Source organism: Tenrec ecaudatus, chromosome 15 (genome assembly GCF_050624435.1).
Source record: "Tenrec ecaudatus isolate mTenEca1 chromosome 15, mTenEca1.hap1, whole genome shotgun sequence".
In the NCBI taxonomy this organism is placed as follows: Eukaryota; Metazoa; Chordata; class Mammalia; order Afrosoricida; family Tenrecidae; genus Tenrec; species Tenrec ecaudatus.
In genome coordinates this window covers 26,303,692-26,328,708 of record NC_134544.1, presented here as the reverse complement: position 1 = coordinate 26,328,708, position 25,017 = coordinate 26,303,692, and the positions used below count along the sequence as shown (strand labels likewise).

The following is a 25,017-nucleotide window of genomic DNA, read 5'->3' as shown; positions in this document are numbered from 1 at the left end:
TCAGTTTCCTTGTCTTTAAAAATGGAATGGTGGTGATATTTCTCTCCCGGGGCTGTGGTGGGATTAGAAGCAGGCACTCAGAAGGGTGAATGGTGTGTGGTCAGGCGACACGGGGAGGGCAGGTCGAGAAAGCAAAACCCAGTGTCCCCAGCTCCTCTCCCTGGTCTCGCCCCCGACTATGCTCAGCACCCAGGGCAGCCTGCCCAGGTGGTGCACACCTGCCAACCCCCGCAGCTGCTCGCCAAGCAGGAAGTGTAAGGCAAAAACGCTTTCTTTAAAAATAGGCCTTTTCAATGTGTTTCTCTTTGAAGCTCCGGCACGTGGACTGTGAAATACCAGGTTTATTTTTAACCTCCCACGTCGGCTCCAAGCCGGCAGTGTCAGCACAGGGCCCAAGGCTGGAGGCCGAGGCTGATCAGAGGCTGGTCCCTTCCCGCTGGGGCTGAGCTTGGCTCAGACGGTGAGCGCGTGTGATAGGTCAGCAGCTCCTCAGGCTACAGCCATGCTATTGCTGCCACCGCCACCACCATCACCTTGGTCCACTCTTTGCTGACACTTCCCAGAGTCACCGTCTCCCCTCTGGCCTGCCCATGCTTCCTTTCCATCCCTCTGTCCCTTTGAGCCGCAGGCCTGGGTAAGTCTCTGGTCACTAACTGAAGGACAGCGAGGAAGTGTCCTACCTAAAGGTCACAGCCATAATATCCCTGTGTGGTTGCACCCCGTGGGGTGGACAAGTCAGAGCTGGTGACTTTGACGGCAACTGTATTTATTTACTAACCCCAGGGGGTGGGGTCGGGCGGTCCTCCATGACCCAGCATCACTGCACACCAACCAGGGCAAGTTCCCCTTCCTCCTGGAGATCCTGAACGTGACCATACTTACAAAGCCGCTTCGGCCAGGTAAGGTCAGGGACCCCCAGGTCCCCAGGATGGAGACACAAACGATCTTGGAGAGGTTGGGAGGGGCCATGGATTTGCCCACCTCGGGGTTGCCGGGAATGTTCTGGGAGGTGGTTTCACATCTGGGGACATCTGTGCTCCCTGGGTCTCTGGCCCGTGCAACTTCCTGTGGAGGCTGTGGGTGTCGCCACCCCCCAACACGCACACACACGCACACGCACGCACACACACATGCAAGGCAGACCTCTGCACTCCCGGCACGTTGGTGGATGCCCCGGACACTGACCTGGTCGTCAATCTTCCGCTGCAGCTGCACCACCTTGTTCTCCATGCCCACGTTGAGACGCTTCAGGTGCTCGGCCGAGCGGGCTTCCATCTTGAGAGCCTTCAGCTCCCGCCTGGCCTGGAGGCTCCTGAAGGCGCATTGGAGGACCACGGCCGCAGCCCGCAGGCGCTGGAAGTGCCGGCGTGTCACCCAGCCCCGCATGTGCTTCTGGATGATGGTGGCCTTGTGCTCCAGGAGGACCTGGTGGGGACAGGAGTCACAGGGTCACCACCGTGGAGGGGGTGAGGGAGCTTGCTGCAGGCTGGGCGGGAGGGAAGCTGGTGCAACTGTGTGGACGGGGTGCTGGGGTCCGCCTAGGCTGCTAGAAGGGGGTGGGGTGCTGCTGCCTCCAGACCACATGCTTTGGTGGCATTTGGCTCCGTGACTGCGTTTTTGAGAGGTTCTGCAGCCCAGGGAGCAGCTGCCATCAGATTGAATGTGACTGTTTCTCTGGGTGGGAAACCACAGTCCAAGAACCTCAAACTTGGAGGGTCATACAAAAAAAAAACCAAACCCAGCTGAACAGAGAAGGGGCCCGTCCCAGAGCTGGCGAACTAGGGGGGGACCGAAGGACTCGCCCTTGAGCCCCACAGCCCAGTGAGGGAGCCTGGGAGTTACTGCTTTTCCCCACCCTGCAGGCAGCCTCCAGATAAGACACAGAACAGCATCGGCTCCCACCCTGGGAACAGGGTACAGGCTAAAGCAATCAATCCAGAAGCAGACCTTCTGCGAGATGAACAGGCCCGAAACCCCAACTCCGGAGCCGGAAGCCCAGAGCCGGGGTTAGACAGCAAGCTTGCTGTGCCTCCCACATGTCACCAACCTCTCGAGGCTGGTTCAGGTTCTCTCACTGGCTTTGGGGAGGCTGTGTGGGGGCTGGGGAGGGGGCTTCAAAAAGTGCATGGAGAAAATGTAATGGCAGCTGTCCATCAGGTCCAGGCTCACAGAGGGCATCGTCTGTCTCCAGCCAACAATTCAGATGCCTTTTGTTTCAGCCCACCTGTTGCCATCCCTTCAGTGGGCTGCCCACTGCACATCCCCCTCCTCCCTGCAGTTCCCCTTTCCGTCCCTCCTCCCTCCTAAGGAGAGGCTGCAGCTGTTACCTTACACGCTCATCACCAGGTGTGCACATACCCCTGGTGTTTGTTGCCCTTCCGGACTGTTCTGCTGTTTGGCTGTGAGGTGAGTCACGGGTGGTGACTGAGGGACATGGCCTCTAACTGACCAGCAAGCCTGGTCTCCCATGAATTCGGTGCCACCTTCTCCACCCACTCCATCTGGGGTTTTCAGAGACATTGGTAGTGGCCAGTGGGTACCATCTAGTTCAGTGGTTCTCAACCTTCCTAATATCGTGACCCTTTAATGTAGTCCTCATGTTGTGGTGACCCCCCCCCCAGCCATAAAATGATTTCCATTGCTACTTCATCACTGTCATTTTGCCACTGCTATGAATTGGGCGACCCCTGTGAAAGGATCATTCAACCCCTAAAGGGGTCTTGACCCACAGGTTGAGAACCGCTGCTCTGGTGCTTCTGGTTGTTGCAGGTGCTTTCTGAAGCCTCCTTGTCGGATGCTCTGGTGTGTTCCACTCTGACGGCTGGCCTTATGACAACTGTTTGGTTTTCAATGCAGTGCTTTACTTCCCTGACTTGTAAAACAGGCGATTTCCTTACGAGGGGGGGGGAGGGGAGCAGCTCATTTTAGAAGAACGGGGAGTTTCTATTTGGGCACCACAGCCCGTTCTTTGAGCTGAGCTTCACCATGTCCCTGTGATTGGGTGGGGCGCACGTGCCCTGCCCCGGGGCTCCCTAGTCAAGGATTTCTGCTTCTCTGGAATAACCAGACAAGCCGGGGGAGGCCAAGGGCCCTTGGTCCACTAGTCCTCAGGCTCCGGATCCTCCCACTGAAAGGAGGAGTTAGAGCATGTGGTACTGAACCCTGCCCCCTCTCTGCAGGCTAGAGGAGCTCAATTCCATTCACCAGCCCTCAGACAGGTGACTCAGCTCCCTCCCATGGGACTTAGACCAGGACACAGGGAGAGTGGCGATATGAATTCATGTATATCACATGTGTCTGCTGCTTTAGTTCTGAAGGGGCAGCCCTGGAGGGTTGGGGCAGCAGCTGATCACCTACCTGGTGGTAGATTCTCCGCACGAACATGCCCCTGGTGCAGGCCTGGAGGACGACAGCAGCCCTGCGGACCCTCTGGTAGGCCCGGCGGGCCCTGAGCATCCGGTACTGCTTCTGCAGCACGATGGCCGCCCAGGTCTGCCGCAGGTAGTGGGCCAACCTGTGGGGAGGTACCCAAGGGGTCAGCACAGCCTCACAGAATGCAGGTCCCCTCTGTCCTCCACCAGGTATCTCTTACCCCTTCCCGATTCTAGCAATGTCCGAGCACGGGGCCCTCAGAAAGCACCCATGCGGCCTCTGAATTGTCCCTGGGTTTGTACACTGCTTCACATGCATTCTAGGAATAACCCCGGCCCCTCCTGCCCCTCTTGTCCCTCCCGGAAACCTGGGCTGTCCTGAAGTATCAGCATCAGCACTTCCCACCCAGGTGCCTGTCTGTCCTTCTGCCCCTCCTCCTGAGTGTCACCTCCACCTAGTCCAGGGTCTAGTGCAGCGAGTGATTGTCCACTAGCTGCTGAAGGGCAAGTGATTAGGTCCACACAGACCCTTCCCGCCTTCTCCTTCCTGCCAGGGCCCACTGTGGGTGGAGGGCTTATGAGGAGGCTTCCAAAAGACGTGGAGAAATCCCACATTCTTCCCTCTGTTCCATTTCTGCATGCCCCACTCCACTCCCCTCCAGCAAGGCAGAAAGTCAGTCTGGCACTCTCTACCCTTTGTTACTCTATGGCCACCTGGCTCCTAGTGCCTGCTCAGGCAGACATGCAGGGCATTGCAAGTTAGGAACCAGGCGCTATCGAGCTGACCCCATGTGCGGCAGAGCAGAGCAGCACCCCCAGGGCTCTCAAAGGCTTCCTAGTAGGACTGCTAGGCTTTTCTTCTGAGGCAACTCTGGTAGATTCAAAAGCCCCATCTTTCTGTTAGCCGCTCCCTTCCTCATTGCTCACACCTGACCTGGGCGGGGGCTTCAGAAGACAGAAAGATGCCCGATAGCCCTCTGTGCAGCCCACCCGCTTGCCGAAGGGACTGTCCCTGGAGTTCTCCTCGGGGCTTTCTCTGCAGGTGAGGTGGGTCCTGAAGGCACTGGCAACACACACTCCCTGCACGGAGATGGCACTCTCGCCACTCACCGCACAGAGCCCCCTCGGAGCCCCGCGTCAGGGACACGTGGTGAGAGTCACTGGCTGACATAGAAGGCAGGGCATGAGCTTTGGGCTCGATGACCGACCCTCTTCTCATTCCTGTGGACTTTGTCTTGAGCTGGGGTGGTGGAGGTGGGGATGAGTGACAGCAAGCACTGTGGCTGTGTCCACACAGGCAGGCATAAGGAACTGGGTCTCCTACATTGGGATCTCCGGGCTGCCAGCTCTGGGCACGCACCCCAGGGACCCTCGGTTCCCTAGAGTTAAATTAAGCCAAGGAGGCTGAGCTGCCGATGTCACCTTCCCTTGTGCTGACTACTGCTTCCCAAGCCACTCCCTGTTGGGAGAATATCCTGGTTTCAACTGGGGCTTGGCCCCGAATCTGCAGACTTGGCTGGGAGCTTGGAGACTGGGGCCTCCATCCGCAGCTCAGACTGCACTCAACGACACCAGGGAGGAACGGAGGGCTCAAGACAAGCTGCTACTGCCGCAGCTACAGCACAGTGTTGGGCTGGGGCCTGGTTGCCATGGCCCCTCTGCCCTGAGGGAGGGAGCTGCCAGTGTTTAGATACCTCTCTCCCTGGATAGCCGGGGGTTCAGCCCGAGGGAGCTACTGGTGTTTAAACACCTCTCTCTCTGGATGGCCAGGTTCAGCAACTCCCAGGGGCCTCTCCCAGGCCTTCCCAGCCAGGGGTTGTGGAATTGGGGCTGCAAGCATGTAAAACCATTCTGCCCTCGACTGGGGCTGGTGAGATGAACCAGGAGACCTGAGAACCAGACCTGCTCCCCGAGGTAAGAGGCTGAAGGCTGGGGTGCAGATGGGCCTCACAGGAGCCATTCCGTGAGTGGTGAGGAGAGAGATCACGCCCCCCACCATACCCCCTCTATTGCCCCAGGCATGCACGAATGGGGGGCTGCGGTAGGGTGGGGGTGGGGGCTCACCTGCGGGCCAGGAATCCTCGGCAGTACCTCTGCAGGGTCAGGGTAGCCCTCTTCAGCCGGCGGTACTTCACCTTCTGCAGCCAGCCTCGGACCGTCTTTTGAATCATGATGGTGGCGGCTCGGAACCGGTCGGCCCGCAGCTTCTCCAGGTATGCCACCTGGCCTGCTCGGAAGAAGATCTTGGTGCGGCCGAACTGGAACTTATCGGGATCCTTTACAAGGTGGGGGGAGAGCTGGTTGATGGGGAGCGGAGCAGCGAGGGTGCATTGATTTAGCCCATGCCTCCCACCACCCCAGCTCGTTGTCGGAAGTAACACACACATCCCTCCTTTTTGGGTGCCTATGCATGCAGTAGACACCACGTCCCTACTCTGTGCCAGGCGCTCTGAGTCAGCGGTGAGCAAGATGCTTGCCCACAGAGAGCTGGCACCATGGCCAATGGGGACAGGCAAGCCAACGGAAACACAGAGCAGGCCTGTGCCGCTTCGGGTCCACAGCACTGTGGAATAGGATGCTGGGAAAATGCTATTTTCCGTACTTCTTTGTTTTTTAAAACACTATTATGGATTTGGCAAATGCAAACCCAAACCCACTGTTCTCGGGTCGAGTCTGACTCACACCGCCCCTGAAGGGCCGAGTGCAGTTGGGCCCTGGGGTTTCCAAAGCTGTACCTCTTTACAAAAGCAAACAGCCTGACCTTCCACCCTCGGAGGGACTGGTGAGTTTGAACCGCCGTCCTTGTGCTAAGCAGTTCATTGGGTAAGCCATGACACCATCAGGGTCTCTTCCACTTGGCACACGGACCCGCCTCGGTTGTGGCTGACAGCATTCGCCTGTTTTCTGAACCCGTGTTGCTTAATCACCTCTGCACCGCCGCCTGCACTTAGACAGTGGCCTTTGCCTCTTGCTGCCGCCCTCACAAGCAGTGTGGCTGCTGCGCCTGGGGACCTTGAGGCACCTTACAGTGCTGAGGCATGAAGCCCGTCCCCAGGAGGGGCGAGAGCTGGCGGGTGCCCTTCCCAGCCAACACGTGACTCTGTGCAGTCTGTCTCCCTGCGCAGTCCCTGGAGCACCAGGGTCCAGGAGGTGGCCTACGGCAAAGGGGGGGCATAACAAGCTACAACGCAAGGTCTCAGGTAGGCTGTCAAGCACTGCCCATCAGTGCCCCGGGAAGACGACCATCCTGCACTGTGACGTTCAGCAGGCTGCGTTGGTAGGCACTGTGGCTTAGACTGTGGGATCAGGGGCAACTCACAGCGGTGCCTCCGTTTCTTCCTCTGCCAAGTGGGGGCAATACTCGGGTCTATCTCAGAAGGGTTCAATGGGAGGAGGTGCTGATACAGTTAGAAAAGTGCCCAACTGCCCATAAGGAACACGCAGGAACCGAGAGCCATGCTGGGCAGGGGTCAAGTCAGGGCAGGCTCATGTCCCCTTACATTCACCGCAGGGAGTGATGATTAGGATGCATGCTGGGGACACAATCACAGTAGGACCCCTGAAGCTTAGATGTCCACAGACTGGTGAGCTGGCCAGGAACCCCATGGCCATGATTCAAGGGGATGGGCGCCGTCACTAGAGGACAGAAGTAGAGAACTGTTGGCCCCTGGAAGATGCAGTGAGCACCTCTGCCTGGGAGGCTAGGCAGGCTTCCAGACCAGAAAACGTCTTTGAGCACGTTGGCAGGAGCTGAGTAGAGGGTGGCCAGGCTGGCAACAAGGGGAAGTCCTTTCAGGCAGGGGTCATTTCAGCATGGATTCTTAAGAGTTTGCTTAGGGGCAATTCCTTCTTTCCTTCCTTCCTTCCTTCCTTCCTTCCTTCCTTCCTTCCTTCCTTCCTTCCATCCATCCATCCATCCACCCCACAAACTTTCAGTGTGTTCCTTCTGTGTGCCAGGGCCTGTGCCCATCACTGAGGGGGAGGGGCCTGGGCAAAACCATGGCCTCTGTAGCCTGGCTGGAGGTGGGGTCCATGAGGACTGCTTCTTTGGACCCCAGGACAGCTCCCGTGCCTGCTGGTGGGCAAACAAGAGGCAGCCATGCCAGGCAAGGCCAAGAGGTCCGAGTGGGTCAAAGGGTGGCCCGGGCAGAAGTGCCAGGTCGTGTCAGCTGTAGGGCTTGTGTATGGGCAGAAGCTGATATGGCCTGACCAGGGTGCCCTCCTGTGTATCCCCCGTTCGGAAATCAGAGTTTTTGCTGGTGACTTCGAAGAAATCCAGGGTTGGTGGGAGGAAATGGATCTCTGGCCCTGGACGGGGGAGACAGCTGGGTGGCAGAGTGTTCTCCCTGCCAGTCGTGACTACATGTCTGTGGCGAGACCCAGCTTCCAGCCTCTGTGTGACAGCGGTCAGCTGACCTTCACCAGGGGCTCTCTTGCCCTTGAAAGATGAGATGTGCAAATGTAGACACTGATCGACCAGCCCCAGAAAACCTCATTAAGCACAGTCCAGCCAGCGGCAGCCCTCACCGTGCCAGACTGCCACCGTCTCCTCCCTCCCTGTTGCGGGAGGGGGGGGGGGCAAAGGGACTAATACCCACTCTTCTTTCTCAAAGGCAACCTCGCAAGGGCACCCTGTTTAGGAGCACCCTGGGCCGCCCTGCCTCCAGCTAGGGGCAGGAGAGACCAAGATGAGGCCGGAAGCCAACTGTGCCACGCTGACCAAAGACCGAGCCTCACCCCTCCAATCCCGAGCACGTGCTGACAAGCTGCTCCAGAGGACAGACTGACAGGCGCCCAGTGACCCACACTTGACATTTTTATAGGAATTCTTACTGCTTTCTTAAAGGGCATTTTGCAAACACGTGGCAGCAGGCATCCTTTGTCTCGGGAGCATTAATGACCGAGCTCTGCGGTTATCTCTGCTGGAATCCCTGCCCGGAGGGGGCAGGTGTGTGGCACAGAGGGGCTGGTGCTCACCTGCTAACACAGAGCTAGGTGGTCAGAAGCACCCAGAGGTGCCTGGGAGATGGGTCTGGTGCTGGCAGTCGGCAGTGGAAGCCCCACCAGGCTGTTCTGCTCTGTACTGAGGGCTGCCCTGGGTCTGAGTGGACTCCAGGGCCACTGGGTTCTTGGTTTGGACTGAGAACACGAGAACACATTGAGAGGGGGAATTATACTTGGCTATCCTGTGACATAGTGGTTACACGCGGGGCTGCAAATTGCAAGGTCAGCAGTTTGAGACCACCAGGAGGCTTTCCACTGCCATGGAGAGGTTCAGTCGGGGAAATTCCAAGGGCAGTTTTACCCCCTTCTGTAGGATTTCCGTGAGTCAGCAAGTCTCTGGCAGTGAGGTGGTTAAGTGCTCGGTTGTGAATTGACAGGTGGGCGGTTCAAACCAACCCCCACCCCCTACTCCACAGGGGCAAGATGTGGTAGTCTGCTTCTTTGAAGATTGACAGGCTTGGATACCCACAGGGGTAGATCCACGCTGCCCTCTAGGGTCACCATGAGCCAGAACCGACTTAATGGCCAGGAGCTTTGGGTTATGACTCTGCACCCCAGCCCCAGTGCTCCGAGGAGCGTTGAAATGCTCCAGAGTCGGGCCTGTCACAAAAGGTCCCCACGGCTGTTTTATTCTTATATACCCTTCGTCTCAACTGTCAAGTGACGTCAGGTCATTTCAAGTGAAACAAGGAATCGGTTCTCCTCTTTGAAACGGTTCTTGGGGTGAGGGGCTGTGATAAGGACAAGCTGAAAGATGTACAGCGACTGTCCCCTCTGCTGATGCCCAGTGTGTGCCCAGGCGCTCTTAATCAGAGCCCTGCAGGGGGCTGAGCTATGGAGCTCCTGGCCTTGGTTAGAACCCAGGGGCAGCCTTCCCATGAGCCTCAGCGAGCTGCACAGTTTCACTTCCCGCCTGTGGGAAGGCCCACAAGAAGTCCAGGCAGTAAGTCCATGATGCAGGTGAAGGCTCTGTACTGATCCTGTAATCGGGTCAGTGTTGGGACTGCTTGCTGCAGGCTGGCAGTTCAAACCCACCCGGTCTTCTGCAGGAGAAAGACGAGGCTGTCCGCTCGAGCTACAGACTCAAGACTCCAGAGGGTCACTGGGAGGTGTAGTCATTCAGTGACAGTGTGTGTGTGGGGGGGTGTCTCACCGGGTTTGGCATTTTGGTGTACAGGTGGGAAGGTCAATGGATGCCGACATTTCAAGAGGGATAGAAAGGTTTGGCCAAGCTACCAAGACGATCCCTCCCCACCCTTCCCACCAACACTCTGTTCACTGCAGGGCATCCTGGGTAAGTCTTTGCCGGAGCCCAGGACCACCCAGCCCCGGGCAGGCTCACCTTGATGAGGTTCTCTAGCACCGACTTGCAGACGGCCTTTTTGTCCGTGATGGTCAGCTCCTGCTTTCTGATGAGCACCCGGTAGCGGTTGAAGAAATCGTGGTAGGCCCACCTGTGGAGAAGGCAAAGGCATGTCACGGACATGTCTTGCCGCCTGGACACATCAGAGCCACCGACAGCGTCCCCGAGAGCCAGTGCTTTTCAGAGCAGCAAAAACAGCCCCACCAGCCTCCCAACCCAGTGGTGTCCTGCTCAAAGCGGCTTAGCTAACCACAGGGCTGGTGGTTCAAAGCCACTCGATGTTCCAGGGGAGAAAGACATGGTATTCTGCGTGTGGAAGGTCCAATTCCGCCTCATAGTGACCCTGTAGGGCAGAGTGGAACTTCCCCAGAAAGAGTCCGCGGCTGCAGATCTTTGGGGGAGCCAACTGAAAAGAAGCTCTCCCATAGGGATTGGAGCCTGGGAAAGCATCAGTCAGAGAGAACTGTCACTGTACACCCCGCACCTGCAGGTATGCAGGCTGTCCCCATGATGCAGCGGAAACCACGTAGGAGCTGCCTCCAGGGACCGTGTTCTTGGTTTCCCCGCACTCCGGGGGGGGGGGCGGCTTGCTGAGGGGCTGTGGGGGAGCAGACAGACTAAGTACTCCTAAGAACCAACTTGTGTCCCCATGAGCATATGTGGAGGTCCTAACCTGCTTTCCCGGGGAAAGCGACCTGGTGTGGAAGGAGGGTCTGTCTCTCTCCCTCTCTCATTTATTAATCATTTTACTGGGGGCTCTTACAGCTCGTATAACAACCTGTACATCCATTGTATCAAACCCACTTGCACATATGTTACCATCATCCCTTTCAAAACATTTGCTTTCTACTTGAGCCCTTGGCATCAGATCCTCATTTTTTTCCTCCCTCCCACTCTCATCAACCCTTGGTAAATCATAAATTATTATTTTCACACATGTTTCTGTTGTTTGTACCCCAGGGGGGCACATAGTTATATGTCAATCATTGTGATCAATTCCCCCTTTCTCCCTACCTTCCCCCTAGCCTCATGGTATCGCCATTCCTATGACTGTTCCCGAGGGATTTATCTGTCCTGGATTCCATGTGCCGAGGGCCCTTATATATACACACCAGTGTACATGGTCTGGTCTAGCCATATTTATAAGGTAGAACTGGGGTCATGATAGTGGGGCGGGGAGCATTAGAGAAAAAGAGGGATGGTGTGTGCTTTCTCGGTGCTGCACTGCACCCTGGCTGGCTCATCGCTTGAGGGGATGACTCTTGCTGTCCGTAATGGCACAGCGAGGGCAAACCGTCACAAGGAGGGTGGATCCTGACCTGAATCCCTTCTAAGTGACGGCCGAGGGGGAGACCAACAGGGACAGAGTCTCTCTGTCCCCTCACACCCATACTCACACACACACGCTCACACACACACACGAAGACAGCTTCCACACACGAAGAGCAACCATCTGACCGACTGACACTGGGAGGGAGGCGAGGGATCAAGCCTCTCAGAAGGGCCCCATAAGGACGCCTAGTCTCCAGCGCTATGAGAAAACACAGTTCTTTTTTGAGAGCTGCCCGTGCTGGGGTCTTTTACCGGGCAGCCCAAAGAAACGAGATTGTTTCCTTTTTTTAAAATTAAAAAAATTTTAAAAAATATTTCCTTTTTTTGGAAACACACTCGCCATCCGTGGGGGCCTTGAGAAACAGAAGAAATGAATGTTTGGGAACGTGAGGGGCCCACACTGTGCCTGGGAAGCGGGTTCTAGTACACACACACACACACACACACACACACACCCCACCATTAAAATTCACGCCCTGCCGGCCAGTCCCTGGAGAAGGACACCACGCTTGCTAAAGTAAAGGGTCTGTCCAAAAGAGGAAGACCCCCAACAAGATGGATCGACAGGGTGACGGGAGCAGGGGACCCAAACTTGACAGTGATTGTGAGGATGGACGGCACAGGCCCAGGCGCATTCTGTCGGACACGGGGATTCCAAGAATCTGAACCAGCCCGATGGCACGCATCTATAAGGAATCTTGGCACAACTGTCAGCAGCTGGCCGCTAACCAGAGGCTGGCAGTTCAAGCCTTCCCAGCCACTCGTGGGAGGAAGACTTGGTGATCTGCTTCTGTGAGGATTTCCAGACAAGAACCGCCCCCCCCACCCCACAGGTTCTATTGTGACACCCTGTCCCACCCTCCCCCAGGTTCTACTCTGTGGCACTGGGAATCAACTCAAGAGCACCCTCCCCCCTAGCCTAGACTAGTCTGCAGTCTTCAGGGAGACTCAGCACCCCAAGTGACCTTCCCCAGGACCCTGGCCATCTTTCACAGGAGGGCTGTTTGTGGCTCATTTGTCTCATTTTTCCCTATGAGTTTGTGATTTCCCCGGGGAAATAATTAAAGCAGCATTTAGCCTGGCTAAAAAAAAGTCAATGCTCCTCATTTGACAATCACTCCGTGCTGAGGGAGCGACAGCTCTGGGGAGGTGGCGGTAAGCTCAAGGAGCGTGCCGGGAGGGAGACCAGAGAGAGACAGGGGCTGCTCTGCAGCGGCCACCAAGTACACCGTGACTCATAGGGGTCCTCTAGGACAGAGTTGACTGTTCTCCTTACGGTTTCTAAGGCTGCACTTAGTTTTCGAAGCAGACTGCCACATCTTGGTCCTACAGAGCGGCCGCGGCATTGGAACTGCCAAATTAACAGCCAAGTGTTTTAACCACTGTGTCACCGGGCTCCTTGTCCACCACTGAGACTCCAAATAAACATGAGACATCTGAATTTCACTACATTTTCACATTAGACTTCATTTTTCTTAATTGCTCAGTTTTCAGAAATTTACAACAAGGATAAACCTAAGGTTTCACAAAAAACAGATCAAGAAACTTCCACCGCAGCCACGTCGTACCCAGACAAGGGCGCGCAAGGGATGCAACTTCTGTCTCTTACCTAGACGCGGCATAGGTATGGTCTTTCCTATCTTAAAGGATTCAGGTCTGTGGTGCCGAGCACTCCCGCTGCCCCAGCTCGTTCCTCACAGCAGTCTGTGCAGTGTGACCACCGTGCTCTGGAAGGAGGTGGGGCGGGTCCAGGAGCACAGAGGTGTCCTTGCCCAAAGTCAACCGGCCCAGAAAACAGGAGCAGAGCCATGACTCCAAAGCCCGAGTACCAGGCTCCTGGTCTACAGCCTGAGTAAACCATGAGCCCAGACTCCCTCTTCCCAGGGCAGCCACTTCTTACCCCTTCGCCCGGCTGCCATCCAGTTGATGCTGAGTGGCGGTGACCTCGCTGTGCGTGCCCCGAGGGTTTGCGATGTTGGCTATTTGCTAAAGCATGTCACCCAGCCTTTCTCCTGAGATGGCTTTGGGTGGGCTCCAACCTCCAACCTCTCGGTGGACAGCTGAGAGCATCTGTCCTTTGTGCTGCCCATGGCTTCCAGCCTTACAGAGCCCTTTTGTGTGGAGGGCAAAGCTTCACTGGCACAGGGCAGGGGAGACCTGGTTCTCATGCTAACGCAACCCACCACCCAGTGGGAGACCCGAGCAGCGCACCCCCTCGGGGTCTCGTGTAAAATACGTGCCGATACAATGCTCCCACGCCTGTGTATACAGTGATGGAAGACTCTCTCTGCCGCACTGCCCTCCTGCCTTTCCACCCCTGGCTGTTTCATCACCAACGGTCATCCCAGTCCATGAGACGAGGTCCTGACCTGCGGATGGGCTGCAGTGCACGGGCCCAAGACCCACTTCCAGATGCTTTCTCTGCTCTTTCTGTTCCATGGCAGAAACCGTTCTGGTGGGCGACACCGCTCTCTGATCTCTGAAAACATTCTAGTTTGAATGGTGGCCTGACTACAGGGGACAGGGTGGGTTCCAGGGACAGGGCTTCTTATTCTTACCCTGAAGACATGTCCAGCTCAGAACCTGGAGCTTATGGCAGCCTACCTACAGAGACAGCAGTGGCTTGAACCAAAACTGCTACTGCTGGGGCCCGAGCCCATTCCTGCCACCAGAAGGCCCGCAGTGGAGACCAAAGTGCAAGCCAGGAAAATGGAGGCTGAGCTTCATGCCAATGTGCAGGAGTGGCCCACCTCTTTCACAGTGGAGCGGTCAGCTCGCTACGTTCAGGCCCCGAGGTCAGGGGCTGCACTGGGGCCCGGGAGCCCACCGTCTTTGTTCCCAAGCAGGGTGATACGGTTGGGAAGAAGCAACAACAGTTATCCCTCCAGGCTGGGGCAGAACCGGAACCACGCTAGAACCTGCTTGGCTTTGAAGGGCTGCCGGGGCACTGCAGCCCACTGACAGCTCTCAACTTCCCAGGTCAAATGCAAATTCCTACGTCCACCAGCAGCTCCCGTCCCCGGCCTACCACTGGGGCACTGCTGACAGCTCGGTTGTGCAGGAATCATTAACCCCAGCATCTAGATGAGAAGGTGCCTAGCTGCACCGTGAGCGTGTCAGGTAGAGAGAGGGCAGGGACGGGGAGGTCTGTTTGGGCTGTCCCTAGGTTCACCAAGGAGAGTTGTGCCCAGGCAAGTCTTTAAGTTCAAGTAAGTCCTTGAGCCAACTCCTTAGGATAAAATTCAGAAAAGAACTGCTGGCTTTTAGTGTTATTTCAGCATAAGACAAGAGCCCTGGTCATGCAGAGGTTTAGGCATTCAGCAGCTAACTGGAAGGTTGGTGGTTGGCTCCAGCCTATCAGCCACTGGGTGGGAGAACAAGATGAGGCAGTCTGCTTTGACAAAGACTGCAGCCTTGGAAACCCTGTGGGCAGTTCTCCTCTGTCCCACAGTACTGAGATGAGTCGGCATGGACTTGACAGCAAGGGGTTCAGTTTTAGTGGGGCAGAAGACTCAGAGCCTTTTCACTGATGTAGAAGCTCTATGTGCAGCAAGGGAAGATGATGGTGATGAAGAATCTGCTAAGAGTAGCGCTGGGTCACCAGTTTCCATGTCAGGGTACATGGATATGGTGTTAAAGGTATGTACCCTTGTCCCTAAGTAGGACACGAGTTACTGGTACTACATTCCTGTCTCTACCCAAAGCTGACCCCTTCCACTTTCCAACCCACCCGCTATCTTAGGACAGAGGGCCCCTGTGGGGTGGGAGCACCCCACGCTCGGAGCAGACACTGCTCAGCTCCGTGTGATGGCAGAAGCCGCCTGACTTGCACAACACTGACATTCAGGATGACCCTTGTCATAGATTGAACGGGGTCCCCCCAAAATGTGTGTCAACTTGGCTAGGCCATGATTCACAGTGTTGTTTGGCTACCCTTCATTTTGCGAGCTGATGGAACGATCTTCCATATTTTAAACTGTGCCTGGGATCTTAACCTTGATACATGAATGAGGCAGGGTGAAGGTGGGTTGTATAAAGGAGAAAGCAACAGAACGAGAGAGAGAGAGAGAGAGAGAGAGAGAGAGAGAGAGAGAGAGAGAGAGAGAGAGAGAGAGAGAGAGAATGAGCAAGCTTGAGCTTACGATCAACAAGAATGAAGAACCAGGAGCAGAGCCCATCCTTTGAATCCTGAGTCCCTGTGCTGAGAACCTCCTAGACCCAGGAATTGCGAGATGGCAAGACTCGTGGAGATCTCTAAAGAACCAGGAAGCTGAAGCTGAAGAGACAGGGACCTTCTCTTACAAAGCAGAGAGCAAACCTTCTCACCCACCAGAGCGGCCCCTTAAGTAATGGAGGTTTAGCCTCCTCAACGATGGGCACAAAGCTCATGGTTGTGGCATTCCTGTTACAGCAGCTCTAGGGACCGGAGACAGCTCTCTACCCCCAGGTGAGGCCCGTGGCCCAGGCGCTCCGTCAGGGCGTCCTTTTGTTTCTTAAGTTCTACGGAAGTTCCATTGCCCACCGTAAACCGAGTGTTCCAGGGCAGAGGGTGCTGCTGTGGACTCCTGCCCATCACAGGCCAAACTGGCTGCTTCCGGCTGGGAGTCTAAGCATGGAGCAGCTCCTTGGGAGGGCCTGCTCCTGTAAACAGCCACTGCACGGAAGTGCGTTTCCTGGGAAACCACACCTAAGAATGGGCTTCTCCAAACGAGGGGGCGGGGTACGTTACCTGGAGGGGTAGCCAGCAGCGCTGATACGAATTGTCTCCAACACCCCGCAGGCTCTGAGCTGCTGCACGGCTCTTTTGGGATCAAAGCTGCAAAACACGGAGACAGACGGTGAGTGGACGCTCTGGTGAACGGCAAATGGACCAGGAGGGCGGGTGGGCAGGCGAGCACCACCACCACCACCTCTACCTGCCACAGAGGAAGCAGCGGCCCCACTGATGTTGAAACAGAGATCCAGCGGTGACTGGCAGGCACAGGTCCCAGCCGCTGTCCTCTGCTCCAGGCCCCGGGTCCCTTCTCATTCTCACCTGGGATACGCTGCTCCTCCCTGTCTACCTGACCTCTCCCAGGTTTTTCTGCCCTCTCTCTGGACTCTTCCCTGGCCATCTCCACCCACCAGGGCATCTGTCCCTTTCTGAGCGAGTCCACCTGGGGCTCTAGCAGCATTATTTCAGCTCTGCAGTTACAAGGGGGAGTTTTTCGGGTCAGACAGCTTTGGGTCTGAACCATGACACGACTGCTCACCAGCTGTCTCAGGGGGCATGAAAGCTAGCGTCTGCAGGCCTCCGTAGCCTCGTGTGCACAATGGATAACAAAGCTGCTACTCATGTGACTGGGAAGACTGAACGTAGTGAGTTGCAAATGCAGAACAGTGCTGGCACATGGCCAGTGCACAGGTGTTATCTATGTCTTCCCGTGGCGGCTGGTGAGCGAGGCAGCACATAGAAGAACAGTGCTTCCAGGTCACGTCTCAACTGCTCACACGCCCCACCCACTAAGCCTCACCGGAAAGCCCCTTTCTCAGGCACCTCTGAGGTCGCTTGTGTCCGCAAATGCACTGTGCAGTCTGTGTGTCTTTTCACCCGCCCAGCTGTTCCATCCATTGGCCAGAACATCCACCCACCCTCCTTCCTTCCCGCCAGCCCACTGGTCTTGCCTTCACCCATCCAATAGTATGCACTCTGATCCACCACAGGCTGGGTGTCTGAGCTGGGGATGGAGCACAATGGGACACAGGAAGGAGTCGAGCACCCAGGAAGAGGGACAGCGTGACCACGCTGAGACAGTGATGGGCATGATGTACGGGCCCAGAGGGGCCCAGAGTCTCACGGTGATGGGTGCTCTGGCCACATGGCATGTGAAGGCAGGGCATGGAGCAGGTGGCTGTAAGTATGTCTGAGTGACCATGGTAAAGGTTTAGGCCAGTATTCCAGGAAAGAAACCCCCCCCCTCCCCATGCACACACACATACAACTAATTGCCCTTGAGGTCGGTGCCAACTCATGGCTACCCTAGAGGGTGAGGTAGAACTGCCCGTCAGTGTACGAGACTGGAATCGTTCACAGGAGTAGAAACTGCAATTATTCTCCCCTGGAGCAGCTGGTGGCTTTGAACTGCTGACCTGGTGGACTGCAGCCCCAAGAGTAACCACTACGCCACCAGAGCTCCTGTGGGAAAGAAGGGAAGAGGATTTGAAACTAGGGAGCAGGAGCCGGAACAGAGAAGGGAGACCGGTGCGAGGCAGTAACAGACCCCGCTGGACTGAGGCAATGACTGAGCTCCGTCTTAATCCTCAACGTGTCCCCCAGGTCTCCACTGACCCGACCCTCTCTGGATGTGATCCTGAGCCACACACTGCCACACAGGTCTCTGTCTGTTTCCAGTGTGCGTGTCCCCGACCACCACTGTGAACTCCTGGTGTTGGGGGGAGTGGGGCTTGGCAAGCAGCCGCTGACCTGGATTCTACACATAAACTCCGGGGCAAGTAGGCCTGGCTAGCCACCATGTGGGAGGCTGCAGACCCCTGCCAGGCCCTTCCTGTGCCCATCCCCTCAAGCTTCCCAGGATACCCTTGGGGCCCGGCTGCAGCTGCGAGGAACCAGGCTACCACTGACTCAGACCCCTTTACTCACTGGAAAGGGAGCTTCTCGTCGTTTGGCTTGATGCAGCGGACGTAGTGTGGGGTGGTGGCATTCAGGGTCTCCATAAGCAGGTGCAGGGACGTTCGGAACTGGGGAGAGGGAGACACAAGCCAGCACCTGGTGAGTGGTCTACTTGGAATCGCTGAGGATGCATAGTCAGCAGAGAGAAACTCCATCCCAGTGTGCTCATGATTCCTCCATGCTGACTCACAGAGACCTCCTGCGGGGTTCCAGATGTCACTGTTCACAGGAGTAGAAAGCCCAGTCCTTTGACTGGTGGTTTCGAACTGCCGACCATGCGGATCGCAGCCTAATGCATGATCATACCACTGCCAGGGCTTATTGTGATACTGGTCTTATTCTGGAAGCACAGGGGAGGAGATGCTGAGACCTGGGGGAAGTCTAAGGCTTTAGCTTCTATAACTGCCACCATGCTAGAGAACCCAAGTCCCATCCCTCTGTATCCTGCCTGCCGGGCTCCTTGCACCAGGTGTGGGGAGCATACTCCCTGATAGAGATAACTCGGGGTGCTGTGGATCCTACAACAGGAAAGGCAGATGAGAGCTGAGAGACAGGCCAAGCATGGCCACTGGGACCACAGGCCAAGTGTAGGCCACTGGGCACCCCTTATCACTAGTCCTGGGACCTCAGCCTTGGGCACCCAGGTGCCCTGAGGCATTGGAGACCCACTGGACACCAAGTCCACAATGACCCTGTAGTAGTTGTTGCAATTTTATTGATTCTGAGGTTTATACCCCTCCAGTCCAACCTGAAAAACCTTTAGACCCACCTGCCTGCTCGCCCCACCCACCTGACCCCAAGAAGTAGCTCAAATCCCTCAAAGGGGTCCCCACTAGAGGTTACAGCTCCTCCTTGGGTCATAGTCCACCCTCTTTCCTGTCTCCTATCAGTCCCTGCTGGAGAAGCATCTTTCTTCACAACGCTGGCTGCTGCTGCAGTGGCCGCCTCCAGCCTCCCCTAGATGGCAGCCCCCCACCCTGAGCCATGCCCACCCACTTCCGGCCACAAAGGCCTGGCCAGGGCTGACCTGGTGGCCCACGGTCCTCTTGTGCTCCTTGTTGGAGGCTTTCATGGGAGGTCTGGAGGAGCGGATGTTGATCTTGGAAGAAGAGGACCCCTTCCCAGAGGTGGTGGTGGCCGGGGCGGGGTCCTTATCATCGTGGAACAAGTCAGCCACCAGTGGGAACTAGAAACAGTGAAAAGAGGGAGCAAGGTCTCTTACTGCTTCTACTGCATCAACTGATTTCCAAACAGTGTCCTACCATGCACCCTAAGGGGCTGAGAACACGTATGAGTAAGACTGAAAGCATCTACAACGGGTCCCAGCAGTGCCTGTTCACACTGGTCGACGCAGGAAACCACCCACACGTCCGCCCACTGGTCGGTGACCCTCACACCGGAGGAGGTCCGTGTCACAGAGCATCGTCCAACCAAAGGAAGGAACGAGGTACTGACAGATGCTCTGGCCTGGACGGACCTTGAAAACGCTCCCCTACGTCCAAGAAGCCAGATGCAAAAGGCCACACGCTGAGGTTTCGTGTTCTTGAATTGTCCAGCAGAGGCGCATCCACAGGAAAAGAAAGGAGGCTAGTGGACTGCAGGGGCTGGAGGGGGTCCACGAGGAGGGACGGTGACTAAGAGAGAGGAGAGTAATGATACTCGCGAACTAAACAGGGGTGCCGGTGATGCACTTGGTGACTATGGGAGAAGCCGCTGGGCTGTGCACGTTGAAAGGGCGTGAACTGCACCCTTAGTTTTAAGAAGAGCAAAAAGCTTTCCTGGGCCAACTTACTCGATCATCGCCCCCAAAGAGGGGCCCACCATGGTTTCCCGGCGGCTTGGAACAAGCTACCTTTTCTCCATTCCCTCCACACTTTGTTGTTGTTGTGGTTTTTATAGGTGACTCTTATTTTTATTATTGCATTATGGGATAGCATATAAAAAGTAGAGTGGTAGGATTCACGATAGGCATTTTTGTCATCCATTATAGTTTATATGCATGTAACATTTACAATTCTACAGCCAGGTGAAGAGGGATTTACTACAAGTCTTCACTTTGAGAAACGCTTTACACTTCTTATTGGATCTCATCAGGCTAACTTCCTCAAGCGCTTGTTTCTTCACTGGGGATATGGCGGCACTACACCTGCAATGCGGGGTTGGGGATGCGTTATCAGGAGAGACTGGTCCCTGGAAAAGGACATCATGCTCGGTAAAGCAGAGGGTGGTGACAAGAGGAGGTTTTGGCACATGACACAGCGGCCGTGGGCCCCCACCTATAAGAACAATGAGGAAGGCTAGCTTTGACCCATGTTGCTACGGACTAGCAACGGGTCGCTATGGGTCGCTACGGGTCGCTATGGACTAGCAACAACCACAGGGTCATTCTGAGCAGACAGGAGGGCAGCCTTTCTCTGAATCTCTTCACCAGAGTGCCACAGGAACACTCCACGGGGATACCTCACACACCCCACACTTGCCGGGGGGTGGGGAGAGGGGCAACGTGGCCCACACAGGCCCCACTCACGGCCCATCGGACTGAGGGAAAGGGGGAAGGGAATGCAAGGAGGCCACTGCTCAGACTTTGGCTCTTCTACTCCCGGAGGCACCCTACTTCATACCCTCACCTTCCACGGAGCCGCATGCTCACCCCTCTCACCCCGTCTGTTAGACAAGGCTCTTGAGTTAGCCAGCAGGTCCCCTGGCCGCCCCGTTCCCCACCGGGTTCCTTCTTCCTCCCTCTGCATCCTTCTCACTGCTTGACTCCCTCTGGAACACTCCCGCCCCACTCCTTCTCTCTGCTTGTCCCAGTCAGCCCCTGCCTGGAGGTCCAGCCCTGTGTCCCTGACGCTCCTCCTTCCCCAGAGCACTCCATGCCCCTCTGCCACACACGCTGCTCCTGGGCCCCCTCTGCCCGAGGGGAGGACGGGCGATGGAGTGTGTACGCAGAGAAGGGTGCCAAGCTCATAAACTTCGGGACAGGATTGAGTTTGATTGAGTTTGATTGCTTTCATAGACATGAAAAATCTGTCTCCAATGAAAAAGCCAAGATGCTGGCAGAAGTTACGTCTCGGAGCTAACAAGGAAACCCAGCACTGCTGTTTCAGAGCAGGAAAAGCCACGAAGATCGAGGCCCACCTTCCTGTGGAGGTGAAGACACAGGAGAATGCGGAAAAGGGGCGCACCAGACTCCCACTTCAACCTCCAGTCCCTCAAGCACCCAGCACAGCGGCCAGCATGGGCTTGCCCAGGCCTGGGACCTTGCCTGTAGATTCCCAGGTCAGGGCTTGTTTCGATAGACAAAGGCATCCTTCACACACACACACACACACACACACACACACACGCCACATCAAGGAGGGGAAAGACCAACGGGGGTGAGGCCTAGCTTGCAACCAGAGGAAGCAGAGAAAAGGGCAGGCACTCCGTGAAGCAGCCCCTGCACTGACTCCAGGCTCAGATGCACAGCAGGGGCTCTGGCTAAGGTGAGCGAGGCCTCGCTCAGGGTGCAGCCTCCTCTCCCGGGAGGGCAGCTCAGACCTGAGGGATGGTAGAAGGCTGCTTAATGGGACACCACCTGGGCACGACTCCCTGGACTCTAACCACCTACGTCCCGGTTCACCCAGCGTGTTTCATTCTGGCCAAGTACTCAGACGTGATGGGGATTCAAAATACTCATGGGAAAATTTCATCATCCTTTCATTCCACGTATCTACCACATGTATGAGTCATGAGTGCATGTGTGTCTATGACCATACACACATACGAGGGGACTTCAAAATGGGAAAATGGAATTAAAATAGAATTTTTAAGTAAACATTTTGAAGCCCCTTCATCTGTATGTTTGTATGTGTGCAAACTCTATCAATCGATCTATCTATGCATGCATGCATGCATCCATCCATCCATCCATCCATGTAGCTGAGATATACACACACATTTCAAGGAAACGGCTTGTGCAAGTGTGGAGACTGGCGAGTCCCCAAGTTTTCAGGGCAAAGGGCTCCTGTCCCAGGAAATGGAGGTCAGAGGATGATGCACCAGATGCAGGGTCCAGACAAGAAAGCTTTGTTGGAGCCTCCGTGTGTATTAGATGCAGGCCACACCCACCAAGGAGCTCCATTCTCAACAGATCAGCTGCTTACCTCAAAGCCAACCATGGAGGATAACCCCTGCCCACCCACCGAGAGTCACGGCCTGGTCCAGTCGGTGCATTCCCGTCACCATCACAGACATGGTGCCGACAGCGTGGGGAGTACAATGGACAAGTCCCAAATTCACCGAGTAACCCAATAGCACCCCCTCACAGGCCTGCGACACTTGAGTGTCCACGAGAGGACCTAGAAGGGTATCAACATGGGCTCCAGTCCATTACACTCAGTGGACACGCTGGCTCACCCCTTCCTTAGGGGTCAGATACCCGATGGGCAGGGGCATGAAGGAACTGCCGATGAGAGACGCCAGAGCACTTGTGCAGTCTGGTGTTGGGACAAAGTGGCTCAAGGGTGCGGGTAGCACAGCAAGACACTTCTCTGAACGTGGCTGCGAGATCTAGGGGAGAAGCCCCCTCCAAGGCAGGTGCAGCCGTATTGGGTAACCACGGCTGAGTTCCAGGGTGCCGTGACAAGGGGTATAAGGCATGTGGGGGCCATCTTCGTGGGGCTTCTTCACCCTTGCCCTCAGCCAGGACAGGCATGGGCCCACTGGACTACCTTGAGGGATCTCTCCTGAGAACCTGAGGAGACGCGGATGAAGTTTCACTCGCTCATCGTGTTCTCTCTACCCGATGGTCTCGCGCCTTCTCACCGCTGGCGACTTTGGCAGCTGGAAAAGGCTGGCACCACGGTGGCCTTCCATATTCCTGGTCAAAGCACAGTCTGAATTCCAGCCACAGGGCCCCCTTGAAGCGACTGCGGCATCTATAATGTGCAGTCAAAAAAGGCTTCCCTGAAGAGGCCCAAAGTATACCAGCCACAGGTGGCTTGGCAGGGCACCCCAGTTAAGGGTCCCCGAGACCAGCAAGGATACATCCCAGTTTGAGCTGCCCATAGAGGACCAATCGGTTCCCGTTCTCAGCAGCTTTGAAAGTGGCTCCCGTTCCTCCTCTTCCCTGCAGCACAGGGCCGCTCCGTCAGAAGCACGCTCTCTCGGAAGGGGAACGTTATCAGAACGCTGCCACCCCCCCGGTAAAGACAACTCGTGAGCGTGCCCTTGAAAGCTGGTGGCTGAAACCTGTGTGTGTCAACGTGCTGACAACATCGGTGCGTTTCTTAGATCATCCCCAGTCTGGCTGTTCACCGGGAACTCCCAAGTCAACGTGGCCCGTGCACCCTCGCCCGCACCACAGTCTTCCTAAATCTAGGTTACAGACTGCCACCCTCCGATCCCACCCACTTCCCAAGGATCACGCACGGTGTTGTTGCAGCAGTCACCGCCCATTACGTAATCAGAATCCCGCTGCCCTAGTTCAGGCCTAGCAAGCTCTCTCCAGGGCCATGGCAGTCACCTCAAACTTGAACGCGTTTACCTCCAGGCACACCTGCACACATTCTCTACCCAGCAGCTCAAGTGTTCTCTACATACAAATCCCACCTACGGGCGAACTGCTTGACCGGCTGGCTGATCCGCGCCGTCCGTGGCAGAAAGCTGCCATCTCGTGTGTCAAGCTCGCCCGTGGTGGTGTTGGGGGTGAAGTGGGGAGTGGGGGGCAGGACTAGAAGGCGCCAGCAGAGGAGTGACGGCACAGAGAACAGCCAAGGCCCAGGGTTTCCACGCACTGGTGCTGGAGGTGTGAGGAAGGAGGGCCAAGCAGCCTAGTCTGACCAGCGCTGAGACATCTCCGTAGGGAAATGGTGGGAAGAGCAAAGGTGGGCTCCCATTTGAAAGACATTACTGCCCACCAATGCCAACGGGAAATCCCGGCTGAGCGAATTGTTCTCAATCATGTACAGCTCTCTGCACTTCAGAGAATCTCAAGGTGCTGGGGTCACGAATAGAAGCTACCGGACTGTACTTTCAACTGTGGGGGGCGGGTGTCTTAAGTCCAGTCGGAGGGGTCTAGTGTCCAGGAAGCATAAATGGCTTTCTCTGTGAGAAACCTGCCAGTCCTAAGGTCACAGGAGGATGCATCAAAACCAGACAATAAACTTCTTCAGCCTCATGAGTGGGCGGATTTACAATCCCCAGCCCCTCTCTCCTGCTCTTAAGGCGCTCCATTGGTGGAGGAGGGGTTAGGTGTTGAGTGGGGGTTGGGGGGGTGTTAGGTGGGCAGTTCTCACTCAGAACTCCTCAGGGCTTGGGGCTCAAGAACACCGTGCCGGGCCACTGGGAGTCCGAATGGACTCCATGACCGTGGGCTTGGTTTCGCTTGCTTTCATCAAAGAAGTCAGACTTCTTCTGTACATTACAGAAAGGATTTGTAACGAAGCGAATGAAAAATTGAAGTATGCACCCAAGGCAACCCTGTGCTGGAATTCGGGTACACACACCACCCCAAGATTTAGTCTGCAGAATTGGCGTTTTCTTTGAGAAGCTATGTCCCTGCTATTCCGACTGCACTTGGAAATGGGAAAGAGTCTCTGGGATTTAGGGGGAGAAGAGTTTGTCGGGAGGAAGCAGACTTCACATCCTAGTTAGAGTTTGTTCTATAATCTCAGTGAACATACAGAGAAATCGAGTTTGGCCGGAAGGCTGAAGGGCTCACAGGAGCTGTGGTTAACTTTGGCTGCAGAACAGCAGAACCCAGGCCAGCAGCATGATGATCGCTCCCAGCCTCCCTGAGCCGGAGGGAGCCAGACCATCCTCTCCAACCCAGGGATTCTCGCTCGACCCAAACCCAAACTCACAATGAAAAATAATCACGGAATGCTTGCTCCACGACAAATTTGTGAAAAAGGTAAATATAGATGTATGTAATAATTTATTCTGATTGGCTGGGGGTTTACATTTCAGACGATCATTTTTGTATTCAACTACTTGTCAACCCTCTCACTCACATGCCCTGTCCCACCCAGCCCTCCCTTTCATGCTTGCCTTTCTTTCTCCCTCTCATAGCTATTGTCTTCCCCTGCACCCAAGTGAGCACGCATCTGCCCTCTAGCCCACTGCTCTGCCTGCCCTCTCTTGCCCTCCACCCTGGGTCATCGTCAAAGTCCATTTCTTTTGGCATCTTTGTAACAGTTGGTCCCACACGCTATTTTGTCTTCTTGCGATTCACTCACTTCACTCAGCAGAACATTTCCCAGATCCATTCATGCCAGGCGGTGTTTCTAGCTTCA

General features: G+C 55.8%; 1 protein-coding gene across 1 annotated transcript in view; it reads right to left on the bottom strand.

Moving 5' to 3' along the window:
- The window catches only part of MYO5B (myosin VB), a 169,098-nt gene that overhangs the window by 55,426 nt on the left and 88,655 nt on the right, over window positions 1-25,017 (bottom strand). Inside the window, exons 15-21 of the mRNA XM_075533231.1 lie at window positions 18,768-18,926; window positions 17,711-17,808; window positions 15,800-15,886; window positions 9,718-9,829; window positions 5,436-5,647; window positions 3,358-3,514; window positions 1,186-1,425 (exon numbers count right to left, since the gene is read on the bottom strand). Coding sequence (XP_075389346.1) covers window positions 1,186-1,425; window positions 3,358-3,514; window positions 5,436-5,647; window positions 9,718-9,829; window positions 15,800-15,886; window positions 17,711-17,808; window positions 18,768-18,926 — 1,065 coding nt within the window. The remainder of the gene's footprint in view (window positions 1-1,185; window positions 1,426-3,357; window positions 3,515-5,435; window positions 5,648-9,717; window positions 9,830-15,799; window positions 15,887-17,710; window positions 17,809-18,767; window positions 18,927-25,017) is intronic.